This window comes from Hemiscyllium ocellatum, chromosome 22 (genome assembly GCF_020745735.1).
Source record: "Hemiscyllium ocellatum isolate sHemOce1 chromosome 22, sHemOce1.pat.X.cur, whole genome shotgun sequence".
NCBI classification, from domain to species: Eukaryota; Metazoa; Chordata; class Chondrichthyes; order Orectolobiformes; family Hemiscylliidae; genus Hemiscyllium; species Hemiscyllium ocellatum.
The window spans coordinates 61,568,779-61,593,115 of record NC_083422.1 but is presented as its reverse complement, the minus strand read 5'-3'; the positions used below and the strand labels follow the sequence as shown (position 1 = coordinate 61,593,115).

General features: G+C 44.5%; 1 protein-coding gene across 1 annotated transcript in view; it reads right to left on the bottom strand.

The window, feature by feature from the left end:
- rbm20 (RNA binding motif protein 20) overlaps window positions 1-18,376 on the bottom strand; it is an 84,893-nt gene extending 66,517 nt beyond the window's left edge. The window contains exons 1-3 of the mRNA XM_060842289.1: window positions 18,352-18,376; window positions 11,470-11,752; window positions 4,214-5,411 (exon numbers count right to left, since the gene is read on the bottom strand). Of these exons, the coding sequence (XP_060698272.1) occupies window positions 4,214-5,411; window positions 11,470-11,752; window positions 18,352-18,376 (1,506 nt within the window). The remainder of the gene's footprint in view (window positions 1-4,213; window positions 5,412-11,469; window positions 11,753-18,351) is intronic.
- Window positions 18,377-24,337: the final 5,961 nt, after the last annotated feature.

The following is a 24,337-nucleotide window of genomic DNA, read 5'->3' as shown; positions in this document are numbered from 1 at the left end:
TTGGGTTACTTTACAATCTGAGTCAGGTTTCTCTCACAGAGTGAGAAGCTGTCAGTTCTGATGGTGCTGACAGAGTCTGAGCAAAGAAAGAGTTTGGCTGGTTTGGAAACAGCTTGGGAATTATGACCCACGCAGCTTTGTTTGGGATGAAGGTTTTGGGGCAAGCCGGTGAGGTTATAGTAGAGACTAGTGGCATTTCAGAGGCGGATGTTGGAGCTCTGGATTGGTTTGTGGGTTTTGTTGGATTAATCGTAAAAGGACATCGAGGAACGTTAAAATCAGGAGACAAGTTCTGTTATAAAATAACAATTGTCTGTCACATGGTTCACAGAGTGTACCAATGTGGCATTGTTGCTATTGTCTCCACATTTTCAAATACCTTTTTATCTCTTTCTCGTTATCTATGGAATTTGGAAGTGTTTTCTCTTGCTGGTTTCTCCAAAAGAGAGGAGAAAGAAATGTATAAACAGTAACTGGTCACCCATTGTGTGAGATGATTAACTCCTCATCATTTCATTGTCTTTGCTCCCCATTCCTTCTCCTTTCCTGAATCTGTCAGAACCAACACCCAAGATACACAATGTCATGATCCTACTGCTCTCCCTGCCAACACAAGGGCCTGAGGACATCAAAATGCTGCTGAGTTCTCAGGAGGTGTCAAACTAGCAAAACAGATCATTTATTTAATTAGGTACTTGTGAGAGTTGGCTGTGTAGGAATGTGTTCCTGTGTTCCCTGAAACATTAGGAGAATAATAGAGGCCTACGTTTATAATGATGCAGACAGAGGTGGTTAGACACACTAAGGTCAGTCTGGCTGCTTGAGGACTGTTCCCATCATTCACACTCCATCCCCATAGCCCAACCAATTCACTTTGTCTTTTCTTATTCATTCACAGGATGAGGGCATCACTGGCTGGGCCAGTATTTATTGCCCATCCCTAATTACCAAGAGGGCAGTTAAGAGTCAACCGCATTGCTGTGGGTCAGGAGTCACATGTAGGCCAGACCAGGTAAGGACGGCAGTTTCTTTCCCTGAAGGACATTAGTGAACCAGATGGGTTTTTTTGACAATCTACAATAGTTTCATGGTCATCATTAGACCCTTAATTCCTGATTTTTATTGAATTTAAATTATTCCATCTGTCACGGTGAGAGTTGAACCCAGGTCCTAGAACATTACCTGAGTCTCTGGATTAACAGAGATAATACACGAGACCATTGCCTCGTCTCTCACTTGCCTCTCCAATTTCTCTTTGAAATAATTCCAAAACTTCGCTTTCAGCATCATTACCACTGAATTCATCCTTCCTCCCATCTCCCCTGTATCTCTTGCTTCATACCTCAAATCTATGTCACCCAGTCTGTGAATTATTAGCTAATGGATTAGTTTTTCCTTGTTTACCTGATCTAAACTGGTCACAATCTTGTGTGTCAATGTCAGGCTTCAAGTTCCAGGAATATGAAAATTGGTTCATTGACGTATGATTTGTTAGTTAAAGATCACATAGTGCTGGCTAAAAGAATGTAAATGCCAACAGAACATTTTCCACCTAGACAGCAAATGGGTTTGAGGATGGGACTCTGTTTTGTCTGCCCCCGTGCTGGTATTGGCTGTCAACACTTCCTGTGTCGGCCCTCAAACCAAATCCAAAATTGACTGAGAGGCAGGAAGTAGCATGTGATAGTAAAGGGATGTTTCTGTGAGTGGAAGTCTAGTTTCCAGTGGGATTCTGTAGCATTGCTGTTTGTGGTGCACATTAGTGACAGGGACTTAAACGTAGAAAGTATGATCAAGAAGGTCACAGATAACATGAAAATTGGTAGTACAGTAAATAGAGAAGAGGATAGGTGTAAACTGCAGGAGGATTTAAATGGACTCACGAGGTGGGCACAGTATGGAATGGAATTCAGTCTGGAAAGGTGAGAGAGAATGCACTGGGGAAGGCAGACAAAACAAGGGATTCCACTGTAAAGGGTAGCACCCTGGAAACTACTGAATATCAAGGGGACCTCAGTGTGCACATCCACAGATCCCTGAAGGTAGCAAGACAGGTAGATAAAGTAGGAGAAAGTGAGGACTCCTGCTCCTTGGATGCTGCCTGACCAGCTGTGCTTTTCCAGCAACACATTTTCAGGTACATAAAGTAGTAAAGAAGGTACATGGGATTCTTGCCTTTGTTAGCTGAGGCTTAGAGTTGAAGAGCAGTTATGTATTACATGCTGGTTAGGACACAGTTGAAGGGTTGTGTGCAGTTCTGGCCATTACATTATAACAAAGATGTTTGTGAGTTAGAGAGGGTACAGAGGAGATTTGCCAGGATGCTGCCTGGGCTGGAAGATCTGAGCAATAGGGAAATGCTGGGATTGGACCAGCAAGAGAGAAGGAAGCAGATGAAGGTGTATTGGATAATGAGGGGCAGATTATTAGTACAGGTTACATTCAAAGCCGCATTTTTAAATCACATTCAGTTCCAGTTACAGATACTTCCTTTTCTAGATATTTGAATTATCATGATTATTCTTTTTAAACAAATTTAAGACTAAATAAAACTGTTTAGTGCATATTCAAAGTCAATTTCTAATTTAAAGCTGCAACACCCCTTTCTCTCAATCAAGCTATAACCTTTCCCCAGAGCTACTGAACAATTCAGAATTAGTGCAAAGGGACCTTCCTCATTGCATTGTCATGTGGACATCTTAGCATTGAGTCATTTACTGGTCAGTTTGTTTGCCTTATATTTGGGTTTTGATGATGGTAGACGGTGAATTAAATTATTATTTAGGACTCAACAGTTAGAAACTAAATGGAAAAACATTGAGAAATTGTATTTGACAACGAATTAGTCATTAACAATGTGACTCAGCTACTTAAGCAAGATGGTGTAAAATCAGAAAATTTGATGGGTCGAAGGGCCTTTATGCTGAAGGCTTACAACTCTAAATCAAGCAAATTGATAGTTTAATGTGGGCATGAGTTTTTGGGTGAGATGCAAGCGGGGTGGTGGAGGGGTGTAATGGCTCAATGACGTTTGGACTCAGAATGAATCTTGCTGTTTCTCTGTTCTTCTGTTACCCATTTTTATACTTGTTTGTGAACAGTCAGACACAAAACTTTCAAAGGTTGTCAATATCTCAAATATTGGACAATAAAATTCTGTCACATAAAACCAATAATCTACTTACCCAAAGCCAGACTCTTTGGTTACTTATAATTTATCAAATAAATTTATTTTGCCCACTCAAGAAGATCATATTTTTCATTTTATGTCACTTGGAGCTCTGAAGCAAAGTCACATACTATGCTTTTCATGACCAATTGTGATGAACATTAAAACAGTTTTCATGCTAGAACACAAGATAAAGGCACTAACAAATAAATATGTTATGTATTTAATTTTGGAAGCATGAAATAAATCTGACTACCCACTCTTCTTTTGACAAAATCAATACCATCTTCCCATTTTCTCTGTTTCAGAAACACAATTCCATCTTCCTATTTTCTCCTCCTCTGTTTCAGAAACACAACTTTTACTTCAATCCACTTCAGTGACTTTTTCAATGATTTTCTCAGGTTTAACCTAATTTCTCTTCTTAAACGTAACTCTACAATTCTTGTCTTGCAGTGCTGCCGTTTTGAACATAAACAATTTACTTGATTCACTTTGCCAATTGTTTTCTTAATCTTATTTCAACAGAAATTGAAAATGATAATGAATTACAATGAAAGTGAATTTATGATGGCTTTACTGGATAGTTAATGAATATTCTCCACAATGTTTCTCACCACCGCAGAAACTCTGCTTCATTACTTGTGCTGTTCGAGCTGTAAATGAAACATTAAACCTTTGTTGTTCCTGTGTTACTGAGAAAGAGACAGAATATTATCAAAAGAACTGTATCTGTGGTCAGGTAAGAGTAGTGAAGTATTCCTGATGGTGCTTGATAATTTTTAGAGACTAAAATGTTTGTTCACAAAATTTTAATTCATGCGTTTAAAGAAGAAGGAATCTGAACGTATTTGTAAATAGACTCTGCTCAGAAGTAGTATCCACCTCAGTGGCACACATTCTCAACAGGTTCAAGATAATAAAAAGATCTCCCATGGGAATAAGACATGTTCTCATTAAAGCTACACCATCCACGGATTTTTCAGGCCCATCTCCAACACGTGTAACAACATTGGCTACAGCGATGCTAAAAAAAGAACCCACCTTTAGGTTAAAGACTTTCTTGTCACATATTGAGCAGACGTGGGGCAGCTGTGAAGGCACTAAGCCATGGAAGTCATTCAGTTCATGAGGCAGGATGTGTCTGTCTGGGACCTGTTGGTGGAAGGTGCTGTGCAGTTGCTTGTCACTTTGATTGAACTGGGCACCTGTGAAGTTCCGACTGTTCTGGTTGAACCTGTCAAAAGGAGATGGGCAGCCAATATTGACCTTTCCTTCAGACGTTGGCTCCTCTGGGTTATACAGGTCATTTCTCATTTGCAATTGTTGACTTTTCGATGGCCACAGATTTGATGCCTGAGCTGTAAACTCAGGCCTGTTGGGATGGAGGAATTGTGAAGCAGTCTGCCATTGATCGGGTGCCCAGGTTACTGGATTCTGGGAATTTCCAGTCGGGTTGACTTGATGAGGACCCTCGGGTTTCTGTGGGAAGCCACAAGTATTCATTTCTCCTAAATAACCTGGAGCCTGCACTCGACACATGGGCTGTCCTTGTGAAGTCTGGAAATCACGCTGAAAACCAGAGTGCTGTCCTTTAACTGGATTCCCTGAGGCAAGGTTAGCAGAAAGTACATTGGCCATATCTCCAGTGAAACCAAACTGAGGAAATCCCTGAGCGCAGATCGCCTCATCTTGCATTGTCTTATTGGAGAAATCTCTAGTATATTCAGAAAAGCCACCAGGAGGGTGTGAGGAGACAGTCTTGCTCAGATTTATAACTGCAGCTGGATGCGTAGATGGCTGTGAGACTATTCCTGCAAAAGGACTCAGTCCGATTGGGCCTGCACTTTGAGGCTGTAAGTTTCCACCTTGGCCGATGCCTCCTGCCACCAAAGGGGGTAATCCCGGAGTTTGTGACGCGTAAGAGAGTCCACCAGGTGGCATCCCGGGGGCTGAAATGCCAGGCCCAAGCTGTGGGGTTCCAGCTTGTCCGTGAGTAGCATTGATCAGCGATGGGGACCTTAATGTGTTAAATAGTGGCTGGGACATAGCAACTTTGTTGAGGACCTGACTCAGGACAGTGGCAGCAGCCGTGTTACTGTTCACAGCTGACTGAGCGAATTTGAGCCGCTGTAGAGTGAGCTGAGCCTGGAGTTGAGCGAGCTGGACACTGGCAGCAGATGGCAGGATAGGGTTTGGAGTGTTGATGGAGAAAGGATTCTTATCCAAGGTCTTCACAGAACTGCAATCAAAAGGCAATTCTATTAGCAACAATGAAACAACGACAGCTCAGCCTTAGATTATAGAGCAGTATCTTGCAGCTGAGTCCTGCTGGTCACTGTTGTGCACAATCTAGACTCACAGGGTATCTCATCAATCAAAGACCTCATCAATCTTTCCCCTTTTAAGGCAAACACTGTCAAACCAATTTATCACAGAGGGTGAAGTTTACAGTCACATGGACAACTCATTCAGGCAACAGCAAGGTTCTAAATTAAACTAACAATTTCATGTGTGAAATATATACATCGGATATTAATCATATTCCTCCTTATCAAGTACCTTGGAATATTTTGGGAATTAAGGGACTCAGACCCTTGTTGATCTTGAGAAGCAGCTGGCCATAGAATTTCAAAGTGTTTTGATTCAAAACTAATTGATGAAATTTCCCCTCTGTAGGCCTTACAGAGTTTAAAATATATTTCATTCTCATGGTCATTTTGAATGTGGAGCCATGGAGCTGTAAAGGGTGGCTGTAGTTACATAGAATTTACATCAAAGTTACACCATAATCCTTTATTCCTTTCTCCCACTTGTACATGTTGAACTTCCCCTTAAACATACTAATTAACCCCTGGTGAGAGGGGCTGCCGAAAACACAACAGATTTATTTAGGAGTTCTGTCCCTCTTCCCAACACACACAACGGAAGCACCTTCCTCGGCCTAACTTATTGCATTCACATTTTACTAGAAATGGAGGGAGTGTATGCTTCATGTAATCAAATTGGTGCCCCTCATGAGGCTGATCTGTTCTGGGTGGTACTGAGTTTCTGCAGTGTTGTTGGAGCTGCCCTCATCCAGGCAAGTGGAGGGTATTTCATTAGACACCTAAACTGTGCTCCCCCATTTCTAGGATTTGGCAAGTCCGAGGTAAGTTAGTCATCACAAGATATCAGGCTCTTGTAGCCTCTGCATTTCAAAGTTTCAGTGTATTCTCTCTGATAACCTTGGGGTGTCGATAGTCAAGGATCTTGGGTGATGGTCATATCAAGAAGTGATAGATTTTCTGTCATTGGAGATGGTGATTGCTTGGTACAACAGTTGGAACATGTGTAGCTCAATGTTCCTTGTCATTTCTCCAGGTCATGTGTGTCGGCATGGACTATTCCAGTGTCTCGGGAATGGTAGTGAACATCAGTGAACACCCCCACTTCTGAATGTCATTAATGAAGCAGCTGAGCATAATTGAGCCTGAATGATAAGATGATTCTCTGAGACTGCTGTAGGATCCACGGGTTAAAGATGCAGCACTGTCCTTTAGAAAGGGGCTAATGTAAAACCAAACCCCACTGTGTAGGAATACAGAGAGGGCATGAATGGCCTGAAGAGAACTCTCTGGATTCCACAGTCACTTATTACTGACGCTCTTTGTGAAATACGGATGTATCCCGGTCCAACCTGATTGTCTTTATAATTACTGAGTAATTTCCACTGGGAATTTCCCAATGCCTCAAGAAATGTTTGGACCAATTAGAAAACAGAATCAGAGTACATCATGAATTTTCAAAGATTATATGCTAAACTACCACAAGGCTTTTCATTCCAATAACAGCAGCAACACTAAACTCTGTAATACCCCAGCTTTGTTTTACTCTACTCCTGTTCCTGATGGGATTAACTCAATCATATTGATGCTGGGAAATTTCAAACTTCAGAAAACAGCTGTCCCAGGATTGCAATCAGGTCAGCTTGGTGAGGACACTGTGAGGGGGGGACTGCTGTGTCTCCCTGAGGTGGGGGGGAGAAGGTTCAGATGGAGTAGTTCCAGCAGATGGAAGGAGCTGTCGTGGGCTGGAGGCTGGGGCATCAGGCAAGGGAAGGTGGTGCAGGCAGTGAGAGAGCTGTAGCCACATTCCAGCAGGGAAAGGTATGAGAGGGATCTGCTATTACCAAGGGGTCCCAATGTTTTCAGGAAATTTATTGGAGATGATGCTGGTGATGAGCCAGGCAAGAAATGAAGAAAGCCAAAGACCGAGGATAACAGAGGCTTTTCTTATCACCTGGACTGAAGAGAGCAGGTATCCTGGAGTGTCTGAGACCTGGAGCGTTACAGCAACAGCTTGGAGAGGCTGCCTCAGCATTAGTATGCAGACTGAAGAGGACAGTATCACTGTCAAACTGGACCCTCAGAGACTGAATTCCTTTTGTTGTTCGTGAGGGTGATCAGCCTTGCAGTGTAACCACAAGTAAAAAATGAGGTCTGCAGATGCTGGAGATCACAGCTGCAAATGTGTTGCTGGTCAAAGCACAGCAGGTTAGGCAGCATCTCAGGAATAGAGAATTCGACGTTTCGAGCATAAGCCCTTCATCAGGAATAAGAGAGAGAGAGCCAAGCAGGCTGAGATAAAAGGTAGGGAGGAGGGACTAGGGGGAGGGGCGATGGAGGTGGGATAGGTGGAAGGAGGTCAAGGTGAGGGTGATAGGCCGGAGTGGAGTGGGGGCGGAGAGGTCAGGAAGAGGATTGCAGGTTAGGAGGGCGGTGCTGAGTTGAGGGAACCGACTGAGACAAGGTGGGGGGAGGGGAAATGAGGAAGCTGGAGAAATCTGAATTCATACCTTGTGGTTGGAGGGTTCCCAGGCGGAAGATGAGGCGCTCCTCCTCCAGCCGTCGTGTAGTTGTGTTCTGCCGGTGGAGGAGTCCAAGGACCTGCATGTCCTCGGTGGAGTGGGAGGGGGAGTTAAAGTGTTGAGCCACGGGGTGATTGGGTTGGTTGGTTCGGGCGGCCCAGAGGTGTTCTCTGAAGCGTTCCGCAAGTAAGCGGCCTGTCTCACCAATATAGAGGAGGCCACATCGGGTGCAGCGGATGCAATAGATGATGTGTGTGGAGGTACAGGTGAACTTGTGGCGGATATGGCCCCAAGGGATCCTTCCATATCCGCCACAAGTTCACCTGTACCTCCACACACATCATCTATTGCATCCGCTGCACCCGATGTGGCCTCCTCTATATTGGTGAGACAGGCCGCTTACTTGCGGAACGCTTCAGAGAACACCTCTGGGCCGCCCGAACCAACCAACCCAATCACCCCGTGGCTCAACACTTTAACTCCCCCTCCCACTCCACCGAGGACATGCAGGTCCTTGGACTCCTCCACCGGCAGAACACAACTACACGACGGCTGGAGGAGGAGCGCCTCATCTTCCGCCTGGGAACCCTCCAACCACAAGGTATGAATTCAGATTTCTCCAGCTTCCTCATTTCCCCTCCCCCCACCTTGTCTCAGTCGGTTCCCTCAACTCAGCACCGCCCTCCTAACCTGCAATCCTCTTCCTGACCTCTCCGCCCCCACTCCACTCCGGCCTATCACCCTCACCTTGACCTCCTTCCACCTATCCCACCTCCATCGCCCCTCCCCCTAGTCCCTCCTCCCTACCTTTTATCTCAGCCTGCTTGGCTCTCTCTCTCTTATTCCTGATGAAGGGCTTATGCTCGAAACGTCGAATTCTCTATTCCTGAGATGCTGCCTAACCTGCTGTGCTTTGACCAGTGTAACCACAAGGTTCACCTAAATAACTTAGTGACCATGAGGTGAGACTTGCACTTCTCTGAGGAAGCTGAAGGCTTTCTCTTTCTGTTTCACTGCTTTGATGTGGAATGGATGGAGCTCACGGTCAGGATGCTGTGATGGAATGTCCTCCAGCTGTTGTGGCCAATCCTAATGCCCTGAAGTAATAGGAAGAAGCGAAGTCCCGTTCTGAAGTCTGCCTCACAGTGACAGGAACATGAAGAACGGTTAGGAATCTCTGCTGCTGATTCTTGGGCCAATCTCTGAGCCACCATCTTGAGGAGGGATTCAGCTGGAACCTGCAAGATGGGCAAACTCTCTGGTGTTTGGCCCAACACTTACTGGTCAGGTGGGGCCTAACACGCATTCTGCTGTTTTCCACTTTCCTCTCCTCCAATGCAGTAATTTATGGTGCACCTTCAAGGCCCTCCATCTTTCACAAATGGATCTTTCATTACTCAGTTTTGGGGTGTTAGAAGTGAGGTCCAGGTTAGAACCATACAGCCATATGACCTTTCTCTTTCTGGGATTGATCCATAGGGATAGAAAATGAGCAGGAACCAAGTGAAGGACTCCAAGGAGAAGGCATTAATGGGTCATTCCCTTTCTCACTAGAATGTGGTGACTGAGCTGTTCAAGATCACCGTGGGCTCACAGACAGCTCATCTGTGATCCCTCCCTTACAGAATGTTTTTTCTTCCCAGCTGAAGATATACACAGCTACAAGATCATTCAGAAGGAAAGACTTTGAAGATTCAAGGCTTATGAATTCAAGCCATTATCATTGGCTTATGGTGCTAACTGGTATATAACTGTATTCTCAAGGTAAAAACAATGACTGCAGATGCTGGAAACCAGATTCTGGATCAGTGGTGCTGGAAAAGCACAGCAGTTCAGGCAGCGTCCAAGGAGCAGCGAAATTGATGTTTCGGGCAATTCCAGCATCTGCAATCATTGTTTTGACCTCGTTGATTTTAACCCTACTGCGAATCCTCTTGCAAGGATGCCTGCCTTGAAGAAGTTTTCCTCCTCTCTCTACAAGAATCTCAGGGAGTCCCTCTCCCACTGCAACTCCCAGGTCATTTCCTCTGCCCTGCAGCTCTTACTCTATGCTACTCTCTCCCCACCCCCACCCTCCTCTAGCTTATCTCTCCATGTTTTAGGCTCACTGCCTTTATTCCTGGTGAAGGGCTTTTGCCCGAAACATCGATTTTGCTGCTCCTTGGATGCTGCCTGAACTGCTGTGCTCTTCCAGAACCACTAATCCAGAATATAACTATATTCTCTTCAGTTTCCAAGGTGCCATGTGGAGATAATGCTATATCCTTTCATTCCAAGTATTCCTCATCTGAATCTAAACCCTCATCAGTGGCATGATGACCTCAAATCATGTAGAATGACAACTGTCAGAGGTTTCAGTGGGTCACATGATTACAAAATGGCTGCCTTCATCCTTTCAGCTGGGATTGACTCCTTTCCCCTGTCCTGCCCCCGCCCAATCCAGAGGCAGGCTTTCAAAAGTAACTGGGTTCAATCAAGCCCTTGGATTGAAGACATTGGCTGAGTTAGCAATGGGACAGGAACATCCAGAAACATGAACTGAATTTCTACATCAATGAGGAGAATCCAAAGTCAATCTCATTAACTTCATATTCCACATTTCATCACTGGTCCAATGGGATGTTTAAATCATTTTTAACAGTGTGACAAGAAAGGACACATGTTGCTCTGACTGTGAGAATGGTTTAGCAATTTAAAGATTTAACCACAGAGTATTGATGGTCTAGCACAGTTTGAAGTTGACCTCTCGGTAGGTTGCTATTGTACAGATTCCTTTTCTTCACAGATTACATGTCAGGTGGGACTGTCACTCACCAGGCAGGATCACAAAGTGCTAATTTGGCAATGGTGTTGGAGTCACAAGCTCTGTCATCACATCAGTCCCTGCCAATATTTTTGCAAAGCCCACAGCTGCTGCTACTCTAGTGTCAGAGGGTCTGATCCTTCAATGACCTGGGCTACCCCTGCAACCCCCACCCAATTCCCAGCTGTGTCCCCATCTGGGCATACCTTCAGTCAGGCAGATTCCAGCAGGAGCCCTCTCTCCAGGATCTAAACAGGGCTCAGTGTAATCCAACACCTCCTTTTGTGAATGTAACAACTCCACAGAACAGCAGGAGAGAAAATCCTTGAATCCATTATAAAGGATGTAATTACTGGATAGTTAGTAAGTGTCAGCATGGAGAACATGATCAGCCATGATCCGACTGAATGGTGCAGCTGGTTGGAGGGGCGGATGGTCTTCTCCTGTCTCTATTTGTTATGGTCTTATGGAGGAGAAATCACATTTGACAAACCTGATAGAATTTCTTGAGGATATTACTGGCAGGGTCAATATAAAGGAGCCAGTGGGTGTGGAATATTTGGATCTTCAAAAGGCCTTTGTTAAAGCCACCATCTCCCATGTTAAAAAAGTGCAATCTCCATTCTCTAGGCATTTGAGTAGTTTTACAGAAAGTCAGGAACACGTCTTTGGTTATGATTTGCTCCTGGGGTCTCACATCCACTTTTCAGTTTCAACGGGATCCTGGGAGTTGAAGTGAGTCCGAAGCCTTTAACCTTCAGGCAACAAAAGGGGTTTCCACTCATCAGCTTCTCCCTGGTTCCAGCTGCCACTGTGTACTCCTCAATCGCCTGCTCTTGTTCCCGAAGGTATCTTGAAGTGAACACGAGTCCCAAGTTACATTTCAAAGTCAGTGTTATCCAGAATTCCAAAATGGCTCCTGTGATGTCATCTGGACACAACAGGCCACCGGAAGGTTCTGTGAGCAATGCTGATGTCATCAGAATGGAGATGAGGGGTCCAAGCAGTTGAGGGTGAGAGAGAGGAGTGTGGGGTGGGAGGGCAGAGGCAGCAAAGAGGAAGGAGTGAGGGCAAAAGGGAGGAATGTGAAAGGAGGCAGAGAGGGAGGAGTGGCAGTGAGGGGAAAGGACGGAGGAATCCAGAAGGGGAGAAAGAGAAAGGAAGTTGTTGGGGGGGGGGGCTCGGTGTGAGGGACAGGAGGAGATGGAAGTTTGGGGAGAAGAGGTGAGGGTGAAATTAAGGGTGAGAGTGAGGTTGAAGGGGAGTGCAAAAGGGAGGATGAGAGGGAATGGAAAGTTGAGGGTGAGGGGGAAGGGGAAGGGTGAGGTGGGGGAGGATGAGAGGGAATGGGGGGCAGGGGTTGGACTGATAAAGCTCCACCTTCCTGCCTGACCCAGCGTAGCTGGTGTTGGTGATGACAGTAACCATGGCCTTTCACAACAACACAACACAGCGCCAGTCTGAAGGATTGACCCTATTAGACCGCGACAGGAGTGTTGTAAGATTATATTACATTCCCTATAGTGTGGAAATAGGCCCTTCGCCCAACAAGTCCACACCGACCCTCTGGAGAGTAGCCCACCCAGACTCATTTCCCTCTGACTAATGCACCTAACTCTACGGGCAGTTTAGGAAACTAGAGCACCTGGTGGAAACCCAGGCAGACACAGAGAGAATGTGCAAACTCCACACAGACAGTAGCCTGAGTCAGGAATTGAACCAGGGCCCTGGTGCTGTGAGGCAACAGTGCTAACCACTGAGGCACCGTGCCCCCCAATTAAAGGGAACATGTTGGAGAGAGTGCCCAGCTGAGAAAGGTTCCAGGAATTAGGAACGTGTGATGAGGGTAGATTGAGAAATCTGGGGGCTGTTCTTGCTGGAGGGAGTGCTGAGGAGAGGTCTGATCAAGGGCTTTGTGTCATACATGGACAGGATAGGATGAAGCTATTCCCACTTGGAAACCAGACAGGAATGAGCAGGCATAGTCTTAAAGTGAGGTGCTAAAGAAGCCTGGGGGATGTGAGAGAAAATTATATTGTCACACAGTGAGTAGTTCAGGCTGGAAATGTGGTGGAAACAGATTCAGTTGAGGCACCCAAGAGGGACATTGGACAGTTATTGTGAGTGTGTGTGTGTGTGTGTGTGTGTGTGTGTGTATGTGAGAGAGAGAGAGAGTGTGTGTGTGAGTGTGCGTGTGTGTGTCCGTGTGTGTGTCCGTGTGTGTGTGTGTGTGTGTGTCTGTGTCTCTGTGTGTGTGTGTGTGTGTGTGTGTGTATGAGAGAGAGAGAGTATGGTGGAAAAGGTGGAGATAGGCACTGGGTAATGATGCTCATTTGAATGGCCAGTGCTAGCACGATAAGGCCAAATGGCCTCCTTCTGCGCCATTACAATTCCATGATTCTGTTCAGCTCAGGCTCTTCTGTGGAAGCTTAGGAGGGAACATTTATTAAATCCTTTATTCCAATTTCCAGACGGATGAAGTTTGAACCCAGCTGGGTTTATCCAGGATTAACTCTGCTGCTGGTGTGTGCTGTGTTTAGTTTTCCCCTTTTCGGCTGGGGGACCGTTATTTGGTTGGGGTACAAACCACTTGAGGATGGTGAAATAATTGAACCTGGAAGTAGGAACAGAGAGCTGCTGCACTGAGCGAGATGATGCTGTGGTGGATTTTAGAGTTTGCATGAAGGATAAATAAATGGATTATTGATTGTAAAAGATACATAATGCATTTCATCACACACAGTTTTGTAAGCTGTAATTCTGTGCTGGCATGGTTTTGCTGTTTGCTTTCAGTGTTTGATCTATCACTACACACTCTCAATCAATCCAATGTCTATTTACAGAGTGATGAAAAGATAGAGAAGCCAATCCTGCTCCAAATCCCAAGGCTTTGGGGAATGTCCGGTCCTTCTGCAGGTCAACGACTGGCCTCTCACTCACATCAAACACTGACAACCCTCAGGAGGTATATTGGACTGAAGGATATTGGACAATGACACAGTGATATTGTTGAATGGACTGGAGTGAGGTCCCTAATCTGTTATTCACAATGTACATGGTCAGTGTTGGTCATGTGAGTTCATTGTTATTGCGATAGGAACTGGGGGCATGGGGAGGTACTGGTCGAGTGGTGTTGTCACTGCACTCTTAATCCACAGACCCAGTGTTCTCAAGTCTCAGATTCAAATCCCATCATAATAGAAGGTGAAGTGTAAATTCAACTTTAAAAAATCTGAAATTACAAATCTATAGAGTCATAGAGATTTACAGCATGGAAAAAGACCCTCAGTCCAATCTGTCCATGCCGACCAGGTATCCCAACCCAATCTAGTCCCACCTGCCAGCACCCAGCCCATATCCCTCCAAACCCTTCCTATTCATATACCCATCCAAATGCCTCTTAAATGTTGCAATTGTACCAGCCTCCACCACTTCCTCTGGCAGCTCATTCCATACACGTACCACCCTCTGTGTGAAGAAGTTGTCCCTTAGGTCTCTTCTTTATCTTTCTCCTCTTACCCTAAACCTATGCCCTCTAGTTCTGGACTCCCCCATCCCAGGGAAAAGACTTTGTCTATTTATCCTATCCATGCCCCTCATAATTTTGTAAACCTCTATAAGGTCACCCGTCAGCCTCCGACGCTCCAGGGAAAACAGTCCCAGCCTGTTCAGCCTCTCCTTGTAGCTCAAATCCTCCAACCCTGGCAACATCCATGTAAATCTTTTCTGAACACTTTCAAATTTCACAACATCTTTCCAATAGGAAGGAGACCAGAATTGCACGCAATATTCCAACAGTGGCCTAACCAATGACCTGTACAGCTGCAACATGACCTCCCAACTCCTGTACTCAATACTCTGACCAATAAAGGAAAGCATACCAAATGCCTTCTTCACTATCCTATCTACCTGCGACTCCACTTTCAAGGAGCTATGAACCTGCACTCCAAGGTCTCTTTATTCAGCAACAGTCCCTAGGACCTTACTATTAAGTGTATAAGTTCTGCTAAGATTTGCTTTCCCAAAATGCAGCACTTCGCATTTATCTGAATTAAACTCCATCTGCCACTTCTCAGTCCATTGGCACATCTGGTCCAGATCCTGTTGTAATCTGAGATAACCCTCTTCACTGTCCACTACACCTCTAATTTTGGTGTCATCTGCAAACTTACTAACTGTACCTCTTATGAACACATCCAAATCATTTATGTAAATGATAAAGAGTAGAGGACTCAGCACCGATCCTTGTGGCACTCCATTGGTCACAGGCCTCCAGTCTGAAAAACAACCCTCCACCAACACCCTCTGTCTTCTACATTTGAGCCAGTTCTGTATCCAAATGGCTAGTTCTCCCTGAGATCTAACCTTGCTTGTTAGTCTCCCATAGGGAACCTTATCGAACGCCTTACTGAAGTCCATATAGGTCAAATCTACTGCTCTGCCCTCATCAATCCTCTTTGTTACTTCCTCAAAAAAACTCAGTCAAGTTTGTGAGACATGATTTCCCATGCACAAAGCCATGTTGACTATCCCTAATCAGTCCTTGCCTTTCCAAATACATGTACATCCTGTCCCTCAGGATTCCCTCCAACAACTTGCCCACCACCGAGGTCAGACTCCCTGGTCTATTGTTCTTTGGCTTATCCTTACCGCCCTTCTTAAACAGTGGTACCACGTTAGCCAACCTCCAGTCTTCTGATACCTCACCTGTGACTATTGATGATACAAATATCTCAGCAAGAGGCCCAGCAATCACTTCTCTAGTTTCCCACAGAGTTCTCGGGTACACCTGATCAGGTCCTGGGGATTTATCCACTTTTATGCGTTTTAAGACATTCAGCACTTCCTCCTCTGTAACATGGGCATTTTGCAAAAGTGACCATGAAACCATTGCTGATTGTCAGAAAACCCCATCAGGTTCACAGATGTCAGGGAAGGAATCTGCCATCCCTACCTGGTCTGGCCTACATGTGACACCAAACCCACAGCAATGTGGCTGACTCTAACCACCCTCTGGAGATGGGACAGTGACAGTCACACCCTGTGTGTGAATTTAAAAAAAACTCAGAGAAACCTTTAACTTTGAGAGAACAGGTAAAAGCAGAAAGGATGTTCCCAATGACAGAAGAGTCCAGAATCAGGGTCACCGTTTAAGGATCTGGGAAAGGCCATTTCAGACCGAGATGAGAATATAATTCTTCACACAGAGGTTGAGGAGTCAGTGTAATTCACTAACACTGAAAGCAGCTGAGGTCAAAACATTGAACCCTTTTAAGGAGTGGTATGGTGGATCAGTGGTTAGCACTGCTGCCTCGCAGCACCAGGGACCCAGGTTTGATTCCTGCCTCAGGTAACTGTCTGTGTGGACTTTGCACATTATCTGCGTGGGTTTCCTCCTAAAGTCTAAAGATGCACAGGCTAGAGTGGATTGACCAGACCAAACTGCCCCATAGTGTGCGGGATGTGCAGACTAGGTGGGTTAGCCATGGGACGTGCAGGCTAGATGGGTTAACCATGAGATGTGCAGGGTTGGTGGTTGGGTCTGGGTCAGTGCGGAGTTGACAGACTGAATGGCCTGTTTCAACAGTGTAGTTATTCTATAAAATGGGCTCCGTCAGGTTTGAGCAGTATCCTCATTGACTTGACTCCGCCTCACTCCCACTGATTCCCCCTTGACATCTCCTCCTCTCCTCTTGGTCACTGACCATGCCCTGGGTCCTGACCATTATTTATCCCACAACCAGCACCAAGTAAAACTTGTGAAAGATGTTTTATGAATGCAAGTTCTTTCTTAACTTATTGTATCATCTAAATATAGTTAGTATTTGAAACATATAACAAAAGATAAAGCCATAGACTGTACTGGAAGATCAGTTGATTGCAATTCCCAAAACACTCGTTTTTCAACATTGTCAAACATGGCTGTGAGTGGACAATAATCCAATGATAGGATTTATTTATTCTCTCAGTATAAGTAGGGAGCCTCTAACACCTGTAACCAGTTGACAGACGAAGATTGGGAGCAGTGTATGTGTGGAGGATAATTTCCAGCACAGACAGGTTGGAACAAATTACTCTGTGTTGTAATGTGATTGTAAATTCTGAGTAATTTGATCTCGGTTCACTGGCCAAACCTCTTGTTGTACTGCACACAGATAGCAGTTGTCTGATACCAGGACCATCGCTCCTTTTTTTAACCAGTGACATTTATAAAGCTCACACACTTTGCAACTTGAACTTTTATCTTCTCTGGAAGTGCTCACAAAGCTGGCAAAGCTGTGAAAAGCAGCGAGTCAACCCCATCAGAACTATCCTTCTGAAAACAATCACTGCACAATTGCACACTCCTCTCATTGCAACACTTTGCTCTTGTTCCCATTGTCTGAGTGGATTTGTTCCTCAATTAAATAAACTGTCCTTTTACTCTGGGATGTCGATAAATTGTGCCCTTCGCACACTCAGTGATATAAAGATAGCAGACAGAATCTGTCTCAAGTTCAAGTCAGAAATGTATCGTCTAGAAGCATGAGTGACAAAATCCAGAGTGTCTAAGATTTTATCCAAGAACTCTGTCAAGTTGCTTACTGCAGCCAGAAGAACAGTTGCTGTCTCAATGTCTAAGGCTAGCAAAGATAAATTAAGCATGATCCCACAGTTGATAGGATTTAGTGACTCGCAAAGTAAATGTATATTGGGAAATAACAAACTGCTTAAGTTATGAACCATGGAAATATTCACTGACACACACACACACACACACACACACAGACACACACAAACACACACACACACACTCACACACAGACACACACACAGACATACACACACACACACAGACAGACAGACAGACACACACACACACACAACCGCATTAACACACTCACACAGGCATACACATTCACACACACACCCAGACACATGTAAAGAACAAACACAGACTTTATCCCAAGCACAAGTTGCTCGTTGTTGGTATACTGCAAGGTATGGTCATACCTGCATGGTCATAAGCAGCGTGATCATTACAGAATTCCTCAAGGTGAAAGTGATGAACAAATCCTCACTGCCAAAAGATGGGGGAAAGACAATGTGAGCAAGTAAAACAGGAAAAAGATGAGTCACATTGGAAAGTTACCGAGTCCTTAGAGAAGAGGGATATGTAGGGCAATCCCAATTCAAAGCTTGGTTTGGAAGAGTCTATTTTTAAGGTTGGTGAATGAAATTAAAGATCCTTGAAAATGATCCCACCTGGACCAGGCTGAGACAGTTACTTGATAAAAGGAGCTCATCCTGTTCACCATAAACATCACCATCAGCATGTACCTGTCATAAGGAACAACTGCAGGAACATTTTCAAGGGCCACTCAGTATTTTATACCAAGAACATGACATTGGGCATGTCTCAGAGCAGAGTCAAGTTGATAAACAGGCAACTTGGACAGAAGAACAAATTTAAAAGAATTTTAGATTTTTGATTTTATTGTCATGTGTATGTTACAGTAAGAGTACAATAACATTTAGTGAAAAGCTTACTTTTGTCACCATAAAACAGCTCCATTTTGTATATTTTAAGAATAAGGAAAAAAGAAAGAGATTAACAAGTGTCCATCAGTCAGCCCTGAGCCAGCTCATCATTGCCTGTATTACCATCCTTCTGCCCCCACCTGACCACTGTCAGTCCCAGACCCAGTCAACAACAAAGTCACTGATCCTCAGGCACATCTTTTGCCATCAGGCCTACCTCAGGCCTACCTCCCCTCTGCCATGACTCCAGGTCCCATGCCTGCTCCAGAAAAATCAGCAGGGCCCACGCGAGGTCCTCTTGGGACACACTCTTCTCCATGCTGGGTCTGTATGAGACCACTCAAGATCCACATTCCAGATCCACTCAAGATCCACGCTCCGGGTTTGCACAAGATCCACGTTCCAGATCCACTCAAGATCCACGTTCCGGATCCACACAAGATCCACGCTCTGGGTCCACTCAAGATCCACGCTCCGGGTCCACTCAAGAACCACACTCCAGGTTTGCACAAGATCCACGCTCCGGGTGCACTCAAGATCCGCATTCTGGGTCTGCACAAGATCCATGCTCCGGGTCCACTCAAGATCCACGTTCCAGATCCACTCAAGATCCACGCTCCGGGTCCACTCAAGATCCACGTTCCGGATCCACTCAAGATCCACGTTCCGGATCCACACAAGATCCACGCTCTGGGTCCACTCAAGATCCACGCTCCAGGTCCACACAAGATCCACGTGCTGAGCTCTCACTGTCACCGATGCCATCCAAGGTCAGGACAAGGTAAATAAGTAAAAACACAAAAACCCAAGAGAGGAAATAAGAAGGAAAAGGACAAGCAGTTGGAGCACAGGGGTTTCAGTGCACCACCATCTTGGATTGGAAGCAGTCCTTTAAGACTGATAAAAACAGAAGATGCATAACTTAAACCATGTGTTTGCCAGGAAGAGTTCTTAATGCTATGGTCACAGGTTTATTTAAATAAGCGAGGATAGGGACATGCATGGTGTTTTAGGCACTGAAAGACAGAGAAACATTCCTTTTTGGAGGGAAGAAATGGAAAAGTTCCATCATGGCTGCAGCAAATGAGAAGCCACCATTTTGATCACAAAAGGGGCAGGAATTCATTCCCCCCAGTATACAGTACAGCGAGACTGTATCGCGACGAAGAAGAATTTAACACTTTACTAGAGGAAAGAAACCACCATTGCTACAATACAGGGGTTTTAAACACTTAAAGAGACAAGAGATTTGAAGCAACTATTTTCACACAAGATTGTAAGCTTTAAAACCATCACCATTTATTCATTGCAAAATTATTAAATAAAACAAGCAGCATTTAGATACTATTGGCTGAAACTAAGAATAAATATACACAGAAAGGAGAAATCTCATGGGAAATCATATCACCATCAAGTTGGCTGTCAGCAATGGGCCAAACAGAATGCTCATATATCACTGTCCCTTCACTGTCACTGGGTCAAAATCCTGGAATTCCCTCCCTAAGGGCACTGTCAGTCAACCTACAGCACATCGAATGCAGCTATTCAAGAAGGCAACTCACTGCCCACCTTCTCAAGGGGCAACTAGGGACAGACAATAACAGCTGGTCTTAGCCAGTGACCCCCACGTCCCACAACTTTTAATATATAGAATAGTTTCAAAATAAAAACAAATCAGAATTTCAAAAAGTAAATACAAGACACAGATAATTCTGAAGAAGTAATAACAATAATTGGTAATTACTTTAATTTGAGAAAAACAGGATTCTTTAAAGCATAAGTTATAACAAAGAAAAGTGATAACCCAGAGAAATCTATAGATAAATTCATGAATGACCTTGACAGATTAATGGAGAACTGTGGCTGTGGAGTTTTGAAAACAGATTTCATTAAACACAAATTTGTTGTTGGAATTGTTGATGAGTCTTTGTCAGATTTATCACAGCCCAAAGAAGATTTGACTTCGGAGAAAGTTATACAAATTGTCTTTGAAGCTGAAATCAGAAAGAGCAGCTAGATAAATCTAAGAGGAAAAGGACATCCTTACCACAAGTGACCAACAGAACCTGTTAATTTTATAAGGGGCTACACATCAGAAACCAAGACAAAGATGTACAGATACTCATAGTCAGTGTCAGCACAGTCAAACAAAAAGCCGCACTAGCTCAAGCTGTTTCCAGCAATGACCAAAGAATGTAAAACCATAGATAACTTTCTTTACAAGTATGATTGCTTTCAGAATGTGTGCAGATATAGGGCAAAGTTTCAGGGGAGCAGAAAGCCAAATGCTTACTCATCCAAAGTTATTAATGCAACAGAACCTCCACCCCTGAAAAAGACACTTAATGATTGAACCGACCTGAATTTAACAAAACCTCTTCATGTTAAAGAATATTTTAAAAATGCAACACAGAGAGATTAAGAACCTGCACAAATGCTGAGATTGCATCTTCTTCGATAACAGTAGTTTCTGGTCATCTGAATGGATATTGTGTAACTAACCAATATAACGTGTATCTATCACTATCAGGCTATAAACTGCACCTTGATACGAACGCAAGAGGCTCAATCCTGATGAAGAACTTATGCTCAAAACATTGACTCTCCTGTTCCTCGGATGCTGCCTGACCTGCTGTGCTTTTCCAGCATCACACTCTTCGACTCTGACCTCCAGCATCTGCAGTCCTCACTTTCTCCCAAGAACCTCTCCTTGTGAAGACTCCCTAGCCATCTCCCTTCTGCTACAGTTAACCAAACTGACCCTGAGACAAAGAATAGAATGTAGGATTGATGGCAGTAGTTTCCCAAAAGTAACCAGCTGGTAGTGGTTGGTGTCACATTATAGGATGCCCACTGCATCACACCTCAGTAGAAGAAGTGAAAATGATTCGGGCAAAATGGCAGACGGATTGTGGTGCTTCTCAGGGTAAGTCATGGATGGTCCTGTTTCAGACGAGTAGGAACATTCCAGCAGGAGATCAAGAACGCATTCCAATGCAAAGGTGGCAAATGTCATTTGTCCCTTTAATACAGGGTCTGTTCTAATTGGCTGTTGAGAACGTTTCTCTGCAGATTATTGATCATTCGAATGGTTAGAATATCCCAACAAGAATTGGCAGAGCAATGTGACTGGGAATTGGTGATGTGAAGGTCAGAGTTCTACTGTCTCGCATCTAAAGCAGGAAGGATACAGCTGAATCCTGAAACCTAATGCTGGACTGCATTACAACTGGCAGCCAGGCAAGTAACAAATCATCACCAACTGTCCTCCCCCTGACCATACTCTCACCCTCTTGGATTTACAGGGCCTGTGCTGATATCCTGTAAGCTTCCCAAGAACCATTCATTATGAAAGCTTTCTGTGTCGACCAATTTTCTCTGATAAAAGTTTGAAGTTTTAGATTGTTTCCAATTCCTTTTAACTGACATGCAACCCAAAACTCTCAGAATTTCCGGTGCTGTTAGTTGGGACTTACATGAGTCTGGTGGGACTCACTGTCTGCAAAGGGTGGGGAGGCAGGGACCCTCAACACAGTTAAGAAGTATTTAGCTGTGAACCACCATCATATATAAGGCCATGGGCCAAGTGCTGGCAAACGGGATGAGAGTAGAAGGTAGATTTAATGACCAGCCAGCAAAAATACAATGGGCCACGTTCTGTATAATACAAAATCAGGGACATTAAACAAAGGTAACAGGTAACGCAAAGAAAGATAATGTTCCGGTTTTGCTTCAGGGTTCATGACATTTGATCTAAAAATATCTCGTGTGTGCAACTGCAAATTGTCAGCACACACGAGATATCTCACAGCTCTGCACAGTGCCCCTGAAATCATCAATATCTCACAGCTCTGCACAGTGCCCCTGAAATCAGATATACCTCACAGCTCTGAAAAGTGCTCCAGATATCAGCAATATCTCAAAGTTCCACAAAGTGCTCCTGAAATCAGCACTATCTCACAGCTCTGCACATTGCCCCTGAAATCAGCAATATCTCAAAGTTCCACAAAGTGCTCCTGAAATTAGCAATATCTCACAGCTCTGAACAATGACCCTAAAATCAGCAATATCTCACAGCTCGGCACATGGTCCCAGAAATCAGCTATACCACAAAGCTCGGCAGAGTGCCCTGGAAATCAACAATATCACAAAGGTCTGAACACTGCCCCTGAAATAAACAATATCTCACAGCTCTGAACAGTGCCCCTGAAGTCAGCAATATCTCACAGCTCTGCTCATTTCCCTGAAATCGGCAATATCTCATAGATCTGCGCAGTGCGCATGAAATCATCAATATCTCACAGTTCTCAATAGTGACACATAAATCATCAATATCTCATAGCTTTGCACAATGCCCCAGAAAACTGCAATATCACATAGCTCTGCACAGTGACCCAGAAATCAGCAATATCTCACAGCTCTGAACAGTGCCGCCGAAATCAGATATACCTCACAGCTCTGAAAAGTGCTCCAGAAATCAGCAATATCTCACAGTTCCACACAGTGCCCCTGAAATCAGCAATATCTCACAGCTCTGAACAATGACCCTAAAAGCACCAATATCTCACAGCTCTGACCAGTGCCCGGGAAATCAGCAATACCGCACAGCTCTGCACAGTGCCCCGCACATCAGCAATATCTCACAGCTCTGAACAATGACCCTAAAGTCAGCAAGATCTCACAGCTCAGCACATGGTTCCAGAAATCAGCTATACCACAAAGCTCTGCATAGTGCCCTGGAAATCAGCAAATTCTCACAGCTTTGCACAGTGCCCGTGAAATCACCAATATCTCACAGCTCTGCACAGTGCCCCTGAAATCACCAATATCTCACAGCTCTGCACAATGACCCGGAAATCAGCAATATTTCATAGCTCTGAACAGTGCCCCTAAACCAGCAATACCTCACAGCTCTGAACAGTGCCCCCGAAATCAGTAATATCTCACAGGTCTGAACAGAATCCCTGAAATCAGCAATATCTCACAGCACTAAACAGTGCCACTGAAATCATCAATACCTCACAGCTCTGCTCATTTTCCCTGAAATCAGCAATATCTCACAGATCTGCGCAGTGACCCTGAAATCATCAATATCTCATAGCTTTGCACAAAGCCCCAGAAAACTGCAATATCACATAACTCTGCACAGTGTCCGGGAAATCAGCAATACCTCACATTTCTGAACAGTGCCCCTGAAATCAGCAATATCTCATATCTCTGAATGGTGCCCCTGAAATCAGCAATATCTCAAAGCTCTGAACAGTGTCCCTAAAGTCAGCAATATCTCACAGCCTTGCTCATTTTTACTGAAATCAGCAATATCTCTCAGATCTGTGCAGTGCCCATGAAATCAGCAATATCTCACAGATATGAACAGTGCCCCTGAAATCATCGATATCTCATAGCTTTGCACAATGCCCCAGAAAACTGCAATATCACAAAGCTCTGCACAGTGCCGTAGAAATCAGCAATATCGCATAGCTCTGAACAGAGCCATGGACATCAGCAATACCTCACAGCTCTGAACAGTGCCACTGAATTCAGCAATACCTCACGGCTCTGAACACTGCAGCTGAAATCAGCAATATCTCACAGTTCTGAACAGTGCCGCCAAAATCAATAATATCTCACAGCTCTGAATAGTGCCCCAAAACCAGCAAAATCTCACGGGTCTGAACAGTGCCCACGAAATCAGCAATATCTCACAGGTCTGAACAGTATCCCTGAAATCAGCAATATCTCGCAGCTCTACACAGTGCCCCTGAAATCAGATATACATCACAGCTCTGAAAGGTGCTCCAGAAATCAGCAATATATCACAGTTCCACAAAGTGCCCCTGAAATCAGCAATATCTCATAGCTCTGAAAAGTGTTCCTGAAATCACAATACCTCACAGCTCTGCACAGTGCCCCTGACATGAGCAATATCTCACAGCTCTGCACAGTGGCCCTGACATCAGCAATATCTCACAGCTCTGAGCAGTGCACCTGAAAT